Below are 16,903 nucleotides of genomic sequence, written 5' to 3'. Positions count from 1 at the left end.
CTAATTCAAGGTGGCAAATGTATCTGCCACAACTTCCTCTTATCCTGGGTTATCTTAAGTTTTGTTTTTAGGATTTTGTATATTTTGCTATTTAACGGAGAATATTTGTAGCTTAGGGTTGAAATGGGGGTCCTTGGTGCTCTCTGAGCTTGCTTGTTTTCTTGCAGATGTTTCATTACCCAAACTAGGTAACACTATCAGTGCTATTTTGCTATTTGCATAACCAGTGATTTCAGGATTCCAGTAAGCTTTCTGAATTTGTGATTCTTTTCAGACTATGAGATATACATTTTTCCATAATGTAAATTATTTTCATTTTCAAACTAATATTTTAATCTGGAACTAATTATAACAGAGTAATGTTTTCTCAATTGCCATTGGACATTATAATCATTTAAAGATTTAAATTTGAGTTTGTTATAAATGTTTAAATTTATGTGAGAAAAAAGCTGTGGGGACCATTTTAAGATGTTCCTAATAGAGCAAATGCTGAAACTACATAAATCAGATCTAGAAATATAAAGTGAATTACAGGTTGTCTTCAGTTACGATCACAATTGAGACTGGATTTGACAATTGGGACCCAATTTTATGACAGTTTTTGTGGTGGTCATTAAGCAGATCACTGCAGTCATTAGGCAAATCTGTGGTCACTAAGCAAACACTGTAAGTGTGAACCCATTTCCTAAACAAGCAAAAAATATTTCAGATCATAGGATGCTGCAACTGGTTGTAAAGGCAAGCCAGTGGCCAAAATGTCATGTGATCACAGATGTGTGTATGGCACACATTTTACTATGGCCAGAAATTCTATGCCTATTGTAATTTTGAACAGTCATTAAGTACCAATTGTAATTCGAGGACTGCCTGTATGCTCCAGGAGGAAAATCTTGCTTTCATTTTTTCTGTATCCTGAGGAGACAGTAGTTAAATAGCTCTGCCAAATAAGAGGCAGAGGATCGATTTTAATATATTTTTCTCAATAGCCATAATTACAGGAAAGAAAAAGAAAAGAAAGACAAAATATAAAATATATTTACAACATTTACATACCATAAAAACTAGAAATATAAATAATAATATAATATAATATAATAATATTATACATACATACATACATACATACATACATACATATATATATATATATATACATACATACATACATACATATATATATATATATATATATATATAATATTATATAATAATTCAGTAATATAGTATTCCTAAATATAGCATAATGTATAAACATAAGTTTTACTATAGCTGAACTAAGGCAATCCTAAAATCCAACCCCACAGAGGCAGCTGGCATATTGTCTTTTGTTAGACAAACCTGCCTTGATAGGTTTGTATCTTAGGGTTTCTATCCCAAAGAATTGTTTTAAGCATTAAACTACTATATTGTGTTCATTTTGTTCTTACAAAGAGTCACGCTATTATCTTTGATTAATATACTAAATGAAGTAAGACAGCAAGTTTAATGTCACAGCAGCCTCTACAGGACATCATGTGTTTTGCATGTGTTAATAAATCACGGTTTATCCTTACAGATATGAGCTTGGTTACTCCCAGGCTGAGGTAGGGAACATTTCCTCATGAGGAAATCCAAATCTTTAGAAAAGAAAAGAAAATAAGTCTGCTTAATATTACTTCTGAATAAAACTCACTCATCATGCTGCAGCAAAATTGTATGCATATAACAGTGTATTTCACTCTCATGTACCTTGTACATGTACCTTGTGAAGATTATTACAAAGGACTCTGGCCATATAGCAGTGGTCCCCATTTTCTGGTTTGCAGACTGGCGGAGGCGGTGGTGGACTGGGGGGAGGGGGGATGGTGGCACTCATGCACGTGCCACATTCACAAATGCACTTCACATACTTGCATTCACCCACCACTTCTGCGTCCCAGTTCCAAACTGGCTGTAGCCCCCCACTGGCCATGGACTGGGGTTGAAGGCTGCTGCTGTATAGAGTTTGAATTAGCACTAAGACAATTGACTCACAACCCAGTCTGTACCAGTTTTTAAAAGTTAGTTTTTAGTGACTGTATATGTTGTGTCTCTTTTTGGCTTTCTTTTTAGTCCTGCAGTGAAAAGGGAATGAATCTGCACGACTATGGCATGCTCTTGCCCTGTGGAATTGACAAATTCCGTGGTGTGGAATTTGTTTGCTGCCTAGTAGCAGATGAGAGTGACAATATTGATTCAGCTGAGGCAGAGGAAGATGATTCTGATGTTTGGTGGGGCGGTGCAGATGCAGACTATGCAGATGGCAGGTAAGATTGATCTTCGTACCATCATTAGATGGGGGCGGTATTGGGAGGGGTTAGAAACTTAATAGGGAATATGTATCACCCAGTGAAAGTCCACAGTGAAGGAAGATTGTGATATTGTAACAGTAACAGACATAGTCTAGTTAAGACCATGTTTATTTGAAAGTACTGTACACCCCAATAGATTCAGGGGGATTTGCTAATCAGGCTTTTTCCACTCATCCCATTAACCTAACCATAATGGATATGAGTAGGAGTGTTTTCTCTGGCTTGATTGTTTAGTCACATTGTATGATTCTCTAGTGCTATATAAATTCTACAAATGAAATTCTTCCACAGTCTTCTTGTGAGGTTTAGAAGCACAATTTCTAAAGCTCTAAATAATGTGGGAACAAGATTAGCACAATCCCCTATTAAAAATCTTGGCAGTGAAAGATCTACTGTGCTGACAAATAAGCTGTCCTTTTACTCTCCTGTACTCACTCTTGGTGTATGTAAGAAGAAATATCTTACTAAAGCTTAATAGTTGCATCATCTGCTACTTTTTAAATAAATTCAAAAAATATACTATTTATGAATCATTTCAGCAGCTTCGACAGGCTGCAGGGAAACATTTTTTCTGTTTGTTAGCTGTTCTCTGATGGATTATGAATTTGGAGGTAGAATAATTCTAGCTACTTTCTTACTAGTTTCAGCTAAATAATTGCTACTGCCAACTGTATATCATATTGAAATGCCTTTATTTGGTTGTGTTGTTCTGTGGTGTTATCAGCATATAAGGATTCAATGGTGATTATATTTACTGAAGATTTTAACACAGAACACAGAAAATATGTGTTAGAAATTTACAGCAATCTTATGAAGACACATACAATGGGGCAATAAGGAAAGAGCAGATATAAAACTTGGTTTTTTTAAGTTTTAAAGTTTTTTTAAAACTTGTTTCAAGTTTTATATACTCCTAGCTTTTTTTAGGGATATTTCCACATTTAATGTAAAGGTATAAGAATTTTGTTCGCATTTTGGATTAAAATTCTTAAAAAGTCCACATGTTTGAGATTTATATGGAAATGTTAGATAGATGCCTTTTCAATGTAATCTCTCTCATCTCATAAACAGTTGACTGTCTAAAATTTAACTTGAGGCTATGTGTTTGTTTCACAAATAAAAAATATATTAAAATCAGTTTAATAATAATAGTGAAAAATAAAGTAATTGTACAATATTGTAAACTTTCACTATTGTAATTTGCTGTTGTAATTACAATCCTTAATTAATATTATATAGAAAAAAGTTAGACTAAGGAAGATAATGCACTACTATTTGAACTAGACATAAGCTAGCAAAGTACCCAGGTTCCTTAGTCGACTTAAATATCTATGTAATTGATGGTAGGATATAATTAGCCTCAGTGGTGGGATTCAACCGGTTCACTGAGTGGGTGCTTCACATTTGAAAACTTACCTTTTACTGCAGTCCCGGTGAGTAAAACAGCTGAGGCTTGGCAATCCGCTCTGCCGCGCCAATCAGCGGGGCTTCAAACAAAGGAAATAAAGATCAGTATGGCGGTGGGCCCACCAAATTGTCAGAGCAAACCGGTTCTCTCTCAGTTGATCATCTGAAGTACCGGTTCACCCAAACCAGTCCGAATAGGCTGATTCCTATCACTGATTAGCCTAAAGAACTAAAACAGAGAGAGATGGATGTTTTTTAAAAAACTTTTAAGATCTTGGAAACACATCATGTTCAGTTTGAGATCCAATTATTATTTTACACAGCTTTTTTTTTAATCAAGCCATTGGAACTAGTCATGCATCTGTTTTTGTAGCAGTAACATATATAACTCAAGTGGATTTTAAAATTTATAAATGTCTTCTTCTGAATTGTGGTTTCTGTTTGATAACACAACATTGCTTGTCCTGTTCTCATAAAAAAGATGAGAGGAGGGGCAAATTCTCCTTTAAAATATAAATGTTAGAGCTTTCTGTGCAGAAAGGTCTACATTCAAACTCCTGAATCTTTAGATGTCGGCTACTATCAGATATCCTGAGGAATATATACTAGTAATTCTATTTGTTGATTTTTTTGTGAAATTCAAAATTAAATCTAGAGGAAGACATGCTATTAAAATGTTTCTGAGAGAAGACAGCACTAAATTGGATATTTTAAACTCAATCTTGTTCCTACTTGGAAATAAATTCCATTATGTCCAGGTAGTTTGCTGATATATGTCAGAATGAGCCTCATTTTATCACAGACATTTCTAATATGATACTGAATGCACCATACAAAAATATACTGTAATGGCACATTTTAAATGATGTAAGTGATTTCCCTCAAATACTATAGACAGCCATAGTAGTAATTGTAGTAATTATGTATAAACCTTGTCCTTTGTAATATCAACTGTAAAATATAAAAGTAGAACAATATATTCTTAGATATTGATGCTTGTCAAAGATTCAAGAGGTCAGAGACTAAACTTTGAACAAAATTTCATACATCATGATATTTATGTCATGCCATTGTTTATTCAGGATCAAATTGATTCTATTTCCTTTTATCTTCTTGAAAACACCTACATCCATAAATATTCAGACCTTCTTTTGATGACCAATTTTAAGTAAGGCCATCTTTGTTCCATGATGTGATGGAATTAGCAATATCAAAAATTTGACCAAATCTGTTGTTTTGCAGTTATGACAAAGTAACAGAAGAGCAGCTAGCAGAAGGGGATACTACAGATGTAGAAGATGAAAATGATGATGATGATGATGATGATGATGAAGATGGTGATGAGGCTGAAGAAGTTACAGAAGATCAGTACCAGGAAGCCACTGAAAGAACAACAAGCATTGCTACTACCACTACCACTACTGAGTCTGTGGAAGAGGTTGTTCGAGGTAAGATGTTTTAGGCATTAGGTCTGAGAAATTGTTTTTCACAGTGCACATTTGTCCTTTACTACTGTAGTAAAAGTGTACAGCAAAGTGTTCTATGTTGTCATTTATATCATGTGTTTCTCCGATGATGTAAAAATTGAGTGCTCCCTTTATATTTTTGCCATCTCAGACTTTTCAAGAGCAAAAGAAAACAGAATCATCAAGATTTTCATCTTTCTGTACATTGGTATATACAGAATTAAAATAGATGTGAACTTCTAATTCAAAATAGAATCAAGCATATGACAAACATATTTAGTAAGGTATGAAATAGGAAGGATTCATATCAGTAAGGTCATCGTTTTAAATAAAGCTGAAAAAATGGTCGGTGTGTAACAAAAATAGATGGAGATTTAATATGTTGCCTTTTGTCCTTGTAGATTTATTCTCCGTTGAAGTATAGGATACAAATGTCAATTCAATAAAATTTTAAAATCAGTGATTTGACCATTATATGGTCAAGCTTCTTCTGTAACAATGCTTTGTAAACCAAGGTATCCCTAATCTGATTTGCTCTGAATGTTTTTCAAGAATTCTTAGAAAGTATGATTGGTGGTACTGGAAAATAAATTGAATCTGTGTGTTTTGCAGGACTTCAGTCAAGGTCCTGAATTCTTATTATTTATACATTCATTTTAAACAGGGACTTTGGGACTTTTAAGTCAGTGTTATTGCAGATAAAGATATATGTTTTACATTCTATTTTTTTAGAAAAATAGAAATACTAATTTTGTAAAATAATGTTAATTTTACTATTTTATCAGAAAAGTCTAATAAACTGAATGAATGGTTTCTCAAATCTACACATATACTGCAATACCTATCAGTCAAACATTAACTTGTATTTTATCTTTTTGCCTCATGAAAATTGCTACATCCTATTTCTTGAAAATTCAGATTTTGAATTTTTGTTTTTGTCTGATGAATTTGGAAAAATTCATAATTTTGTAATCATATAGCCATGAAGATCTATGAAATGAAGCATAGAGAAAATATAGCAGGAGTAAGTCAAGAATAGTTTTTGGAAAGCATAGTTGGTAATATGCCATCACAAGAGTAAACGTAATAAATTTCTTATGCCAAGCATTTAAAAAAGATTGTTTATTATTTCCACATATATTGATCAAATAGTGGATTAATATTTTATGGAATTCTGTATTCTGTTTGAAGGAGAAATCCATATTTCTTCTCTCCTCTATGACTAGAACAAAACTTTTATTTGGGTTTAATCGTTCATGGAGGGAAGGCAATAAACAGTCTCAATACATTTCCTGGAGGTTGAATATCATTAACCAGAGATGCCACAGTAACCATGTGCTTTAGCCTCATTTCTTCTCCCAGCATTTCTAAAGGACTTGCTCTACTAACCACAATCAAGATGTGCAGAACACATTGGAAGTATTAGTCTTGTAATTATCACCCCAAACCTGTAATCATAGTAAGAACAAAAGAAATAACTCTTTCCCCTTAGCATTGGTTCTGAATTCAGACATGGACAGCCTGAGTACTGTCCCCAAGAATAACATGATTTCAGATTTTTTGATGAATTGTAAAATGTGGGTTATAAAGTGATGATTCATTCCGTATGAAGTCTTAGGTTTGAACATGTGCCCTTAGGCACAAGTGAATACAGGGATCACCAGGGAAATAAAAGCTTAGCATATTTTTATTTATCATAATTTCTTAAAACATTAATATTTACGAAGTGGCGGCCAAAATATTCTTGATAGAACAAATATGCTTCCATTTTAAAGAACATAACAGTGTTACTCGTGCCTGAAAGATGACAGGTGGCAGCCTGTTATTTTTTGCCCATTGGCAAGAAATAAATGAAAGTTGTTTTTAGCAATTACTGTTTCTCAGAAAAACAAGAAGGCGACATAATAACTTAGTTGGATTTCATTCCTGTTAAATTAATGAAACTTTATAATCAGATATATCCCTGTATGATAGGTATGACATGTAAAGCTGTATTTAATTTTTTTTTTGGCAACGTCAACAAATCAGAGCCTCTTTGATTCATTGGTTTCTTCTAAGGTCTGTAATTATTAGTGAACTATAGCACCTTTATTGACTGCTTATGACTTCATAATGATCCCTGTGACATTATTGTGATGTTTGAGAACAAACTGATAATAAAAGGGATAGTGAAACAGACCACATTTAAAATTGCAAATTATGCTTGTATTATATTTGAATGGGTTTTCAAAAGACTATCTTTAAAGTTGCATTACTTTCTTTATGTTAAATCCAATAGTTCTGTATATTTTTCTACTTGTCCTCAAGAAAGAAGATCACATTTCCATGTTTTTAATAACTTTTATTGAAGGTTTTAATAAAAGTAGTAAAAAAATACAAATGAAACACAGAAAGAGTAGAAGTAAAGAAAAAAGAGAATTAAAAGTATATCAAAAAATAAAGGAAAAGAATATGAGAAAAAAAAATAAAGAAATAGTTTTCAGTCTTAAATCTTAAGGACAAATAAATGTAATAATTCATCATCCCCTGTTATATTACATATAAGTACAAGTAGTCCTCGACTTACAACAGTTCTTTTAGTGGCCATTCAAAGTTATAGCGGCACTGAAAAAAGTGACTTTGACCTTTTTTTTTCTCTCGACCATTGCAGCATCCCCATGGTCACATGATTAAAATTTAGATGCTTGGCAACTGGGATGTATTCGTGACAGTTGCAGTGTCCCGGGGTCATGGAATCACCTTTTGCAGCCTTCTGACAAAGTCTATGGGGAAGCTAGATTCATTTAACAACTGTGTAACTAACTGAAGAACTGCAGTGATTCACTTAACTGTGGCAAGAAAAGTCACAAAATGGGGCAAAATTCACTTAAAAAAATATATCACTTAGCAACAGAAATTTTGGACTTAATTGTCATAAGCTGAGGACTGCTTCTATCTCTTCTTCCCATAACTGATCCTTTATCCATACACAAATCCATTAATTAACATTTCAATCCTAATGTCCACGAAAAGTTCATAAAGGGATCCCATATTTATACAAACATGTCTTATTTAAACCTTGATGAAAAAAATATTTGTCCTTTTTTTACTTCTAAGAATCTTAATTCTGAGTTCATGCAAATTCTATGATAAGGTTTGATCTATTTTCAGTTTTTCTTTTTCCAATATCAAAGATTTCTTCAAGGCTTCTCTTAGTCTACTAGAAACTGCTTATCTAAGTCAATCATCTTGACTTGTACTTTATATTTCCACTTTAGTTATTGATTCTGTCTTACAATCCATAATTTTCTAATTTCTCAATATTTTGCAAATTCTTTACATTTTGATATTTCTGCATCAAGCAAAATTTCTTTCCTCTTTTTATCTTGTGTGTTTTCCAAGATGTTCTCGTTATTAATAATTTCTTCTTTAATATTTCTGGACATAATCTATTCATAAAATATGCATCATTCCTGAGAATAAAGCCGCTGTTTTTTGAACCCATTATTCAAGAACCTTCTGAAGCAGTTCTAAGCATTTTATGGCCTGCAGAGTGGTCCTCGTCTGGACCAGGGGTCTCCAACCTTGGCAACTTTAGGACTTGTGGACTTCAACTCCCAGAGTTCTCAGCCAGAAAAACTGGCTGAGGAATTCTGGGAGTTGAAGTCCACAACCTCTGGTTGGACCATAGCGGTGATGGTAGGTGGAACAGTGGCAATGGCAGGGCAGCAGCAGAGAGTGTGATGCTAGTGCAGCATCAGCAACAGTAGCAGGGAAGAGGCAGTAGCCCTCCACAACAGTCTCAGTTACTCATATGTCTCTTTAAGCCATTGGGAAAATTAATTGCCCATCCCTGTCCTCAAGTATTTCAAATGCCAGAGCATTTTCTGTTATTTTCCAAGTTCCAATGCTGACCAAAGGGGAAAAAAGACAAGCTTTTCTGGGGATTTTTTCTGCCTGGAATCTTTAATCCCCACTAGTTTTTAGTTTCTGAAATTATAAAAGTTTCCAATTTCTGTTTTGATGTAAGAGAGATTAAACATACTGGTTCACATGAAAGTGCTTTTTATTTATATAGTTATTTCCAATATCTTGTAGCAAATGTCCCAGTATCCCATTTTCCTAGGTTCCTTAATTTGCTGATAAACTTTCTTGAACCAGATTCTACTTAGCTTTTTGCCATTTATTACTAATATTTTAATTTCACAAGCTAATAATAAAATTTTCTGTTGTCAAATACAAAGGTAAATTCACCAGGTAGTTTTTCAAACTTGTCATTTTGAAGATTTGAAGATAGTTGAACAGGGTTTTTGTGTGTGTGTGTGGTTGTTTTTGTTTTTTTTTAAATTTGGACCTAATCCCAAAGCATATACCTCAAGGCAATCAACAAGTGGTGAGAAAGAAGGGAAACAACACACAAAACAGGGGACATAGGAAGCAAACACAGGGTTGTTCAGATTGGACTCAGATACCTCTATATTAACACTCAAAGTATAGGGAACAGCATGAACTTGAAATCTTAGTACATGAGGGCAGATACAATATTGTTGCCTTTACTGAAACTTTGTGGAATGAAACCTATGACTGGAAAATAATGCTAGAGGGATTTAAATTGTTTAAAACAAATAGATCTAACAAAAGAGAAGTTAGTCACATAATAGGTAAGAAATAACTATATCTCTACAGAAATGTAAAAAACCAAGGATGAAAACCTTCTTGAATGCATTTGCATTAATAGGAAAAAGAAACGAGGTTACCATAGATGTACACTACCCAACCAAACACAGGGATTTGAAGTTGTGGGAGCTTTGGGGGAGAATGACGATGTCATATTGGAATTCAACATAATGCAAGCACAAGTCAAACAAGTGTCTTAAGACGTTAAGTGAGCTGATATCCACAAGTTTAGAGATGAATTTATGAAGGATTACATAGATGGAATCTTAAAGAGGAAAACAACTCAAGAAACTTGGGAAGCTCTGAAAACTGAGATCATAAAAGTGCAATCTAGCACAGTACCACTAAGAAAGAAAAATAAGAGACCACCAATGAAACCAGCATGCTTGCATAAAGAACTCTCTGATAAAGAGAGACAAAAAGGACAAGAATAAAAAATGGAAAGTGGGACACATAACTAAAACAGAAAACTAACAGATAGCCCAAATCTGCAAAAAATGAAATCAGGAAAGCTAAGGTTCAGAATGAAGTAAGACTTGTAACAAATGTCAAAAATAATGAAGTTGCTTTCAACATGGAAAAAGAAGATTAAAGTAAACGAAATGGTCAACTAATAGGAGAAGATGGTAAGGAGGTGATGGGTGGCAGGGAGAAAGCAGAACTTCTTAATTCCTTCTTTGTATCTGTCTTCACACAAAAGGAAAAAATAGACCAACCTATCAAAAGCAGTATCATAAAACAAAATAAAGACTACGAATCAATATAATCAAGCATATGACAAACATATTTAGTAAGGTATGAAATAGGAAGGATTCATATCAGTAAGGTCATCGTTTTAAATAAAGCTGAAAAAATGGTCGGTGTGTAACAAAAATAGATGGAGATTTAATATGTTGCCTTTTGTCCTTGTAGATTTATTCTCCGTTGAAGTATAGGATACAAATGTCAATTCAATAAAATTTTAAAATCAGTGATTTGACCATTATATGGTCAAGCTTCTTCTGTAACAATGCTTTGTAAACCAAGGTATCCCTAATCTGATTTGCTCTGAATGTTTTTCAAGAATTCTTAGAAAGTATGATTGGTGGTACTGGAAAATAAATTGAATCTGTGTGTTTTGCAGGACTTCAGTCAAGGTCCTGAATTCTTATTATTTATACATTCATTTTAAACAGGGACTTTGGGACTTTTAAGTCAGTGTTATTGCAGATAAAGATATATGTTTTACATTCTATTTTTTTAGAAAAATAGAAATACTAATTTTGTAAAATAATGTTAATTTTACTGTTTTATCAGAAAAGTCTAATAAACTGAATGAATGGTTTCTCAAATCTACACATATACTGCAATACCTATCAGTCAAACATTAACTTGTATTTTATCTTTTTGCCTCATGAAAATTGCTACATCCTATTTCTTGAAAATTCAGATTTTGGATTTTTGTTTTTGTCTGATGAATTTGGAAAAATTCATAATTTTGTAATCATATAGCCATGAAGATCTATGAAATGAAGCATAGAGAAAATATAGCAGGAGTAAGTCAAGAATAGTTTTTGGAAAGCATAGTTGGTAATATGCCATCACAAGAGTAAACGTAATAAATTTCTTATGCCAAGCATTTAAAAAAGATTGTTTATTATTTCCACATATATTGATCAAATAGTGGATTAATATTTTATGGAATTCTGTATTCTGTTTGAAGGAGAAATCCATATTTCTTCTCTCCTCTATGACTAGAACAAAACTTTTATTTGGGTTTAATCATTCATGGAGGGAAGGCAATAAACAGTCTCAATACATTTCCTGGAGGTTGAATATCATTAACCAGAGATGCCACAGTAACCATGTGCTTTAGCCTCATTTCTTCTCCCAGCATTTCTAAAGGACTTGCTCTACTAACCACAGTCAAGATGTGCAGAACACATTGGAAGTATTAGTCTTGTAATTATCACCCCAAACCTGTAATCATAGTAAGAACAAAAGAAATAACTCTTTCCCCTTAGCATTGGTTCTGAATTCAGACATGGACAGCCTGAGTACTGTCCCCAAGAATAACATGATTTCAGATTTTTCGATGAATTGTAAAATGTGGGTTATAAAGTGATGATTCATTCCGTATGAAGTCTTAGATTTGAACATGTGCCCTTAGGCACAAGTGAATACAGGGATCACCAGGGAAATAAAAGCCTAGCATAATTTTATTTATCATAATTTCTTAAAACATTAATATTTACGAAGTGGCGGCCAAAATATTCTTGATAGAACAAATATGCTTCCATTTTAAAGAACATAACAGTGTTACTCGTGCCTGAAAGATGACAGGTGGCAGCCTGTTATTTTTTGCCCATTGGCAAGAAATAAATGAAAGTTGTTTTTAGCAATTACTGTTTCTCAGAAAAACAAGAAGGCGACATAATAACTTAGTTGGATTTCATTCCTGTTAAATTAATGAAACTTTATAATCAGATATATCCCTGTATGATAGGTATGACATGTAAAGCTGTATTTAATTTTTTTTTTTTTGGCAATGTCAGCAAATCAGAGCCTCTTTGATTCATTGGTTTCTTCTAAGGTTTGTAATTATTAGTGAACTATAGCACCTTTATTGACTGCTTATGACTTCATAATGATCCCTGTGACATTATTGTGGTGTTTGAGAACAAACTGATAATAAAAGGAATAGTGAAACAGACCACATTTAAAATTGCAAATTATGCTTGTATTATATTTGAATGGGTTTTCAAAAGACTATCTTTAAAGTTGCATTACTTTCTTTATGTTAAATCCAATAGTTCTGTATATTTTTCTACTTGTCCTCAAGAAAGAAGATCACATTTCCATGTTTTTAATAACTTTTATTGAAGGTTTTAATAAAAGTAGTAAAAAAATACAAATGAAACACAGAAAGAGTAGAAGTAACGAAAAAAGAGAATTAAAAGTATATCAAAAAATAAAGGAAAAGAATATGAGAAAGAAAAATAAAGAAATAGTTTTCAGTCTTAAATCTTAAGGACAAATAAATGTCATAATTCATCATCCCCTGTTATATTACATATAAGTACAAGTAGTCCTCGACTTACAACAGTTCTTTTAGTGGCCATTCAAAGTTATAGCGGCACTGAAAAAAGTGACTTTGACCTTTTTTTTTTCTCTCGACCATTGCAGCATCCCCATAGTCACATGATTAAAATTTAGATGCTTGGCAACTGGGATGTATTCGTGACAGTTGCAGTGTCCCGGGGTCATGGAATCACCTTTTGCAGCCTTCTGACAAAGTCTATGGGGAAGCTAGATTCATTTAACAACCGTGTAACTAACTGAAGAACTGCAGTGATTCACTTAACTGTGGCAAGAAAAGTCACAAAATGGGGCAAAATTCACTTTAAAAAATATCTCACTTAGCAACAGAAATTTTGGACTTAATTGTCATAAGCTGAGGACTGCTTCTATCTCTTCTTCCCATAACTGATCCTTTATCCATACACAAATCCATTAATTAACATTTCAATCCTAATGTCCACGAAAAGTTCATAAAGGGATCCCATATTTATACAAACATGTCTTATTTAAACCTTGATGAAAAAAATATTTGTCCTTTTTTTACTTCTAAGAATCTTAATTCTGAGTTCATGCAAATTCTATGATAAGGTTTGATCTATTTTCAGTTTTTCTTTTTCCAATATCAAAGATTTCTTCAAGGCTTCTCTTAGTCTACTAGAAACTGCTTATCTAGGTCAATCATCTTGACACAGGGATTTGAAGTTGTGGGAGCTTTGGGGGAGAATGACGATGTCATATTGGAATTCAACATAATGCAAGCACAAGTCAGACAAGTGTCTTAAGACGTTAAGTGAGCTGATATCCACAAGTTTAGAGATGAATTTATGAAGGATTACATAGATGGAATCTTAAAGAGGAAAACAACTCAAGAAACTTGGGAAGCTCTGAAAACTGAGATCATAAAAGTGCAATCTAGCACAGTACCACTAAGAAAGAAAAATAAGAGACCACCAATGAAACCAGCATGCTTGCATAAAGAACTCTCTGATAAACAGAGACAAAAAGGACAAGAATAAAAAATGGAAAGTGGGACACATAACTAAAACAGAAAACTAACAAATAGCCCAAATCTGCAAAAAATGAAATCAGGAAAGCTAAGGTTCAGAATGAAGTAAGACTTGTAACAAATGTCAAAAATAATGATGTTGCTTTCAACATGGAAAAAGAAGATTAAAGTAAATGAAATGGTCAACTAATGGGAGAAGATGGTAAGGAGGTGATAGGTAGCAGAGAGAAAGTAGAACTGCTTAATTAATTCTCTGCATCTGTCTTTACATAAAAGGAAAAAATAGTCAAACCTATCAAAAGCAGTATCATAAAACAAAATAAAGACTACAAATCAATATAAGCAAGAAAATGTTAAAAGAGCACCAATCCATTATAGATAAGTTCAAATCACCAGGACCAGATTGATTACATCTCAGGGTTCACATTCTGACAGATGTTAACTCAAAATCACTGAACCAAATGTTTCAAAGCTCATGGAGTACCAGAAACCACCAGAGACCTACAAAACAGCTGATGTGGGTACAGTCTTCTAAAAGGGGAAAATAGATCCAAGAAACTGCAGACGAATCAGCCTAATGCCTTGGAAAATCCTGGAAAAGATAGTTAAGCAATGAATATGCAAACACCTAGAAAAAAGAAAATGGGAGTGTCAAAACAGAACATGCCAGGCAAGCCTTACTGCGTGTTTTGACAAAGTGACTAAATTAGTGGATCAGGAAAATACTGTTGTCATAGTTTACTTAGACTTCAGTAAGGCATATGATAAAGTAAACTGCAGCCCACTTCTTGTTAAGATAGAAACATTTTGGATAGACAGCATCACCACCAAATGGATTTGCAACTACCGGTAGTTGATCACATGCACTGAACATGTAATCTTCAACAGAACTACAAGTGCATGGAGGGGAGCATGTATTGAGGCACCTCAAGGTTCTGTCTTGGGCCCAAATTTGCAGACACCAAGCTAGAGTGAATAACATTTTAGAAGAATAGATTCAAGATACAGAAGGATCTTGATAGTCTTGATTGCACATTGGACCAACAAAGTTAAATTCAGTAGTGAGAAAAATAAGCTCTTACACTTAGGCAAGAAAAACCAAATGCACAGGTATAGAATAGGTGGTACCTTGCTCATCAGCAGTAATTGTGAAAGAGATCTGGATGCCCTAGTGGACAACCACTTATATATGAGCCAGCTTTATTCTGCAGCTGCCAAAAAAGCCAACCCAATCTTAGGCTGCATCAACAGGGGGATAGCATCAAAATCACAAGTATAGTACTACTCTATACTGCACTAGGAAGGCCACACTTGGAATATTGCACTCAGTTCTGGTCACTGCAAAATAAAAGATGTTGAGATTCTAGAAAGAGTGTAGAGAAGAATGAACAAAGATGATTAGGGGGCTGGAAGCTAAATCATACAATGAATTGTTGCAGTTACTGGATTTGTCTAATCTAACAAAGAGAAGGACTAGGGTAACATGATAGCAGTCTTCCAATATTTGAGGGGCTGCCACAGAGAAGAGGAGGTCAATCTATTCTCCAAAGCACCTGAGGGCAGGACAAGAAGTACAGATAGAAGATTATCAAAGAAAGATCCAACCTAGAATGGAGAAATTTCCTGACACTGCAAACAACCAGTGGAAACATTTGCCTCCAGTCATTATGGGTGCTCTGTCACTGGAAGTTTTCAAGAAGAGATTGGACAGCCATTTGTTGGAGCAGAAGACTTCCAAGGCCCCTTCCAATTCGGTTATTTTGAGTTCTAAGGTAATTTCCAAAAGTGATTGGAAAATGAGTTGGCACACCCAGTGACCTTTAAAAGGCTTTATTCCAGTTGACAGCCTGATTTTTTCCTTCATCTACTGACATTCAAACCCACAGGAAATTGCTATCCTGTGTCCTTGTGAGGAGCAATCATCCAGAGCCTAAGTGGGTGATCTCTTATCTTTATTCAGAGATGTTCTGTGAGATGGTCTACTGCTATTTTTTGGTCTTAGCCACCATCATAATCTCTGCTCGTTCAGACACGTCATAGATCTTCATTCCTCACCTGGAAACTCGAAATCACATTTCAGTTATAAAAGATCTCTAACAGTTGAAGTGTCATTAGTTCTTCACCTTAAGCTATCTTGTAATACAAAGAAGGGTTTTTCCCCTACTTTATTTACTGACTTTTTTACTGTCCTGGGAAGCCTCATTGCAATATTTTAATAAAAATTAAGACATTGTCTTTTAAAATTCAGTTTTTTCTTAAAGAGCAAATGAGAAAGAACTGGTTTAAAACTGGTTTAATACCTATAAATTATTCAGAAATGTTCACAAATGCTAATATGCTATATTTATTTAAATAATTTCTTTTAGGGTCTTTGTCCATGATGGCAAACCTATGGCATGCATGATGGAAGTGGCACGCAGAGCCATTCCTCCAGGCACGCCAGCTGTCATCCATTGCTCTTCCTGGTTCCAGGGTGCTGGTCTTCACTGAGCTTCTAGTTGGTCTCCGCTCTTCCATGCTGGTCTCCACTTTTCTGGTTTCCAGCGCACACATGTGCACTGGCCAGCTGGTTTTCGTGCGTGCATGTGCTCCAGAAACCAGAAGACCAGGTGACTGGAAGCTCAGCTTCCTGGTGGGCGCATGCATGCCAGGGAACTGTTCTTCCGGTTTCCAGTGCTCCCACGTGTGTGCGCCGGGGAGCTGCTCTTGGTGTACACAAACAAATACCTACACTGAATTAGGTGTCAAATATTTTATGAAATTTATTTGTCGGCATAGGACCTCTCCACAATAGTCAATATGACTAAAAAAATTGGGGGGAAAACTAGAATCTGTCTGGAGCCATTGATTTAGTTTTAGGAGTTTTGTATTCACGAGTAGCTGTAAAACATTATGGCAGGTAGAAAATGGTTCTTGGATTCAGTAATCTTGCTCAAGATTCTTTATTGCATGTGCTTTATTCATTGCTAGTGCTGCAA

General features: G+C 34.3%; 1 protein-coding gene across 3 annotated transcripts in view; it reads left to right on the top strand.

The window, feature by feature from the left end:
* The window catches only part of APP (amyloid beta precursor protein), a 113,549-nt gene that overhangs the window by 56,678 nt on the left and 39,968 nt on the right, over positions 1–16,903 (top strand). For all 3 annotated transcript variants that reach the window (XM_058186748.1, XM_058186747.1, XM_058186746.1), the window contains exons 5-6: positions 2,092–2,285; positions 4,980–5,185. In XM_058186748.1, the coding sequence (XP_058042731.1) occupies positions 2,092–2,285; positions 4,980–5,185 (400 nt within the window). The remainder of the gene's footprint in view (positions 1–2,091; positions 2,286–4,979; positions 5,186–16,903) is intronic.

Source organism: Ahaetulla prasina, chromosome 5 (assembly GCF_028640845.1).
Source record: "Ahaetulla prasina isolate Xishuangbanna chromosome 5, ASM2864084v1, whole genome shotgun sequence".
Lineage (NCBI taxonomy): Eukaryota > Metazoa > Chordata > Lepidosauria > Squamata > Colubridae > Ahaetulla > Ahaetulla prasina.
Note: the sequence above shows the minus strand (reverse complement) of the source record. Positions and strands in the feature narration are given on the sequence as shown.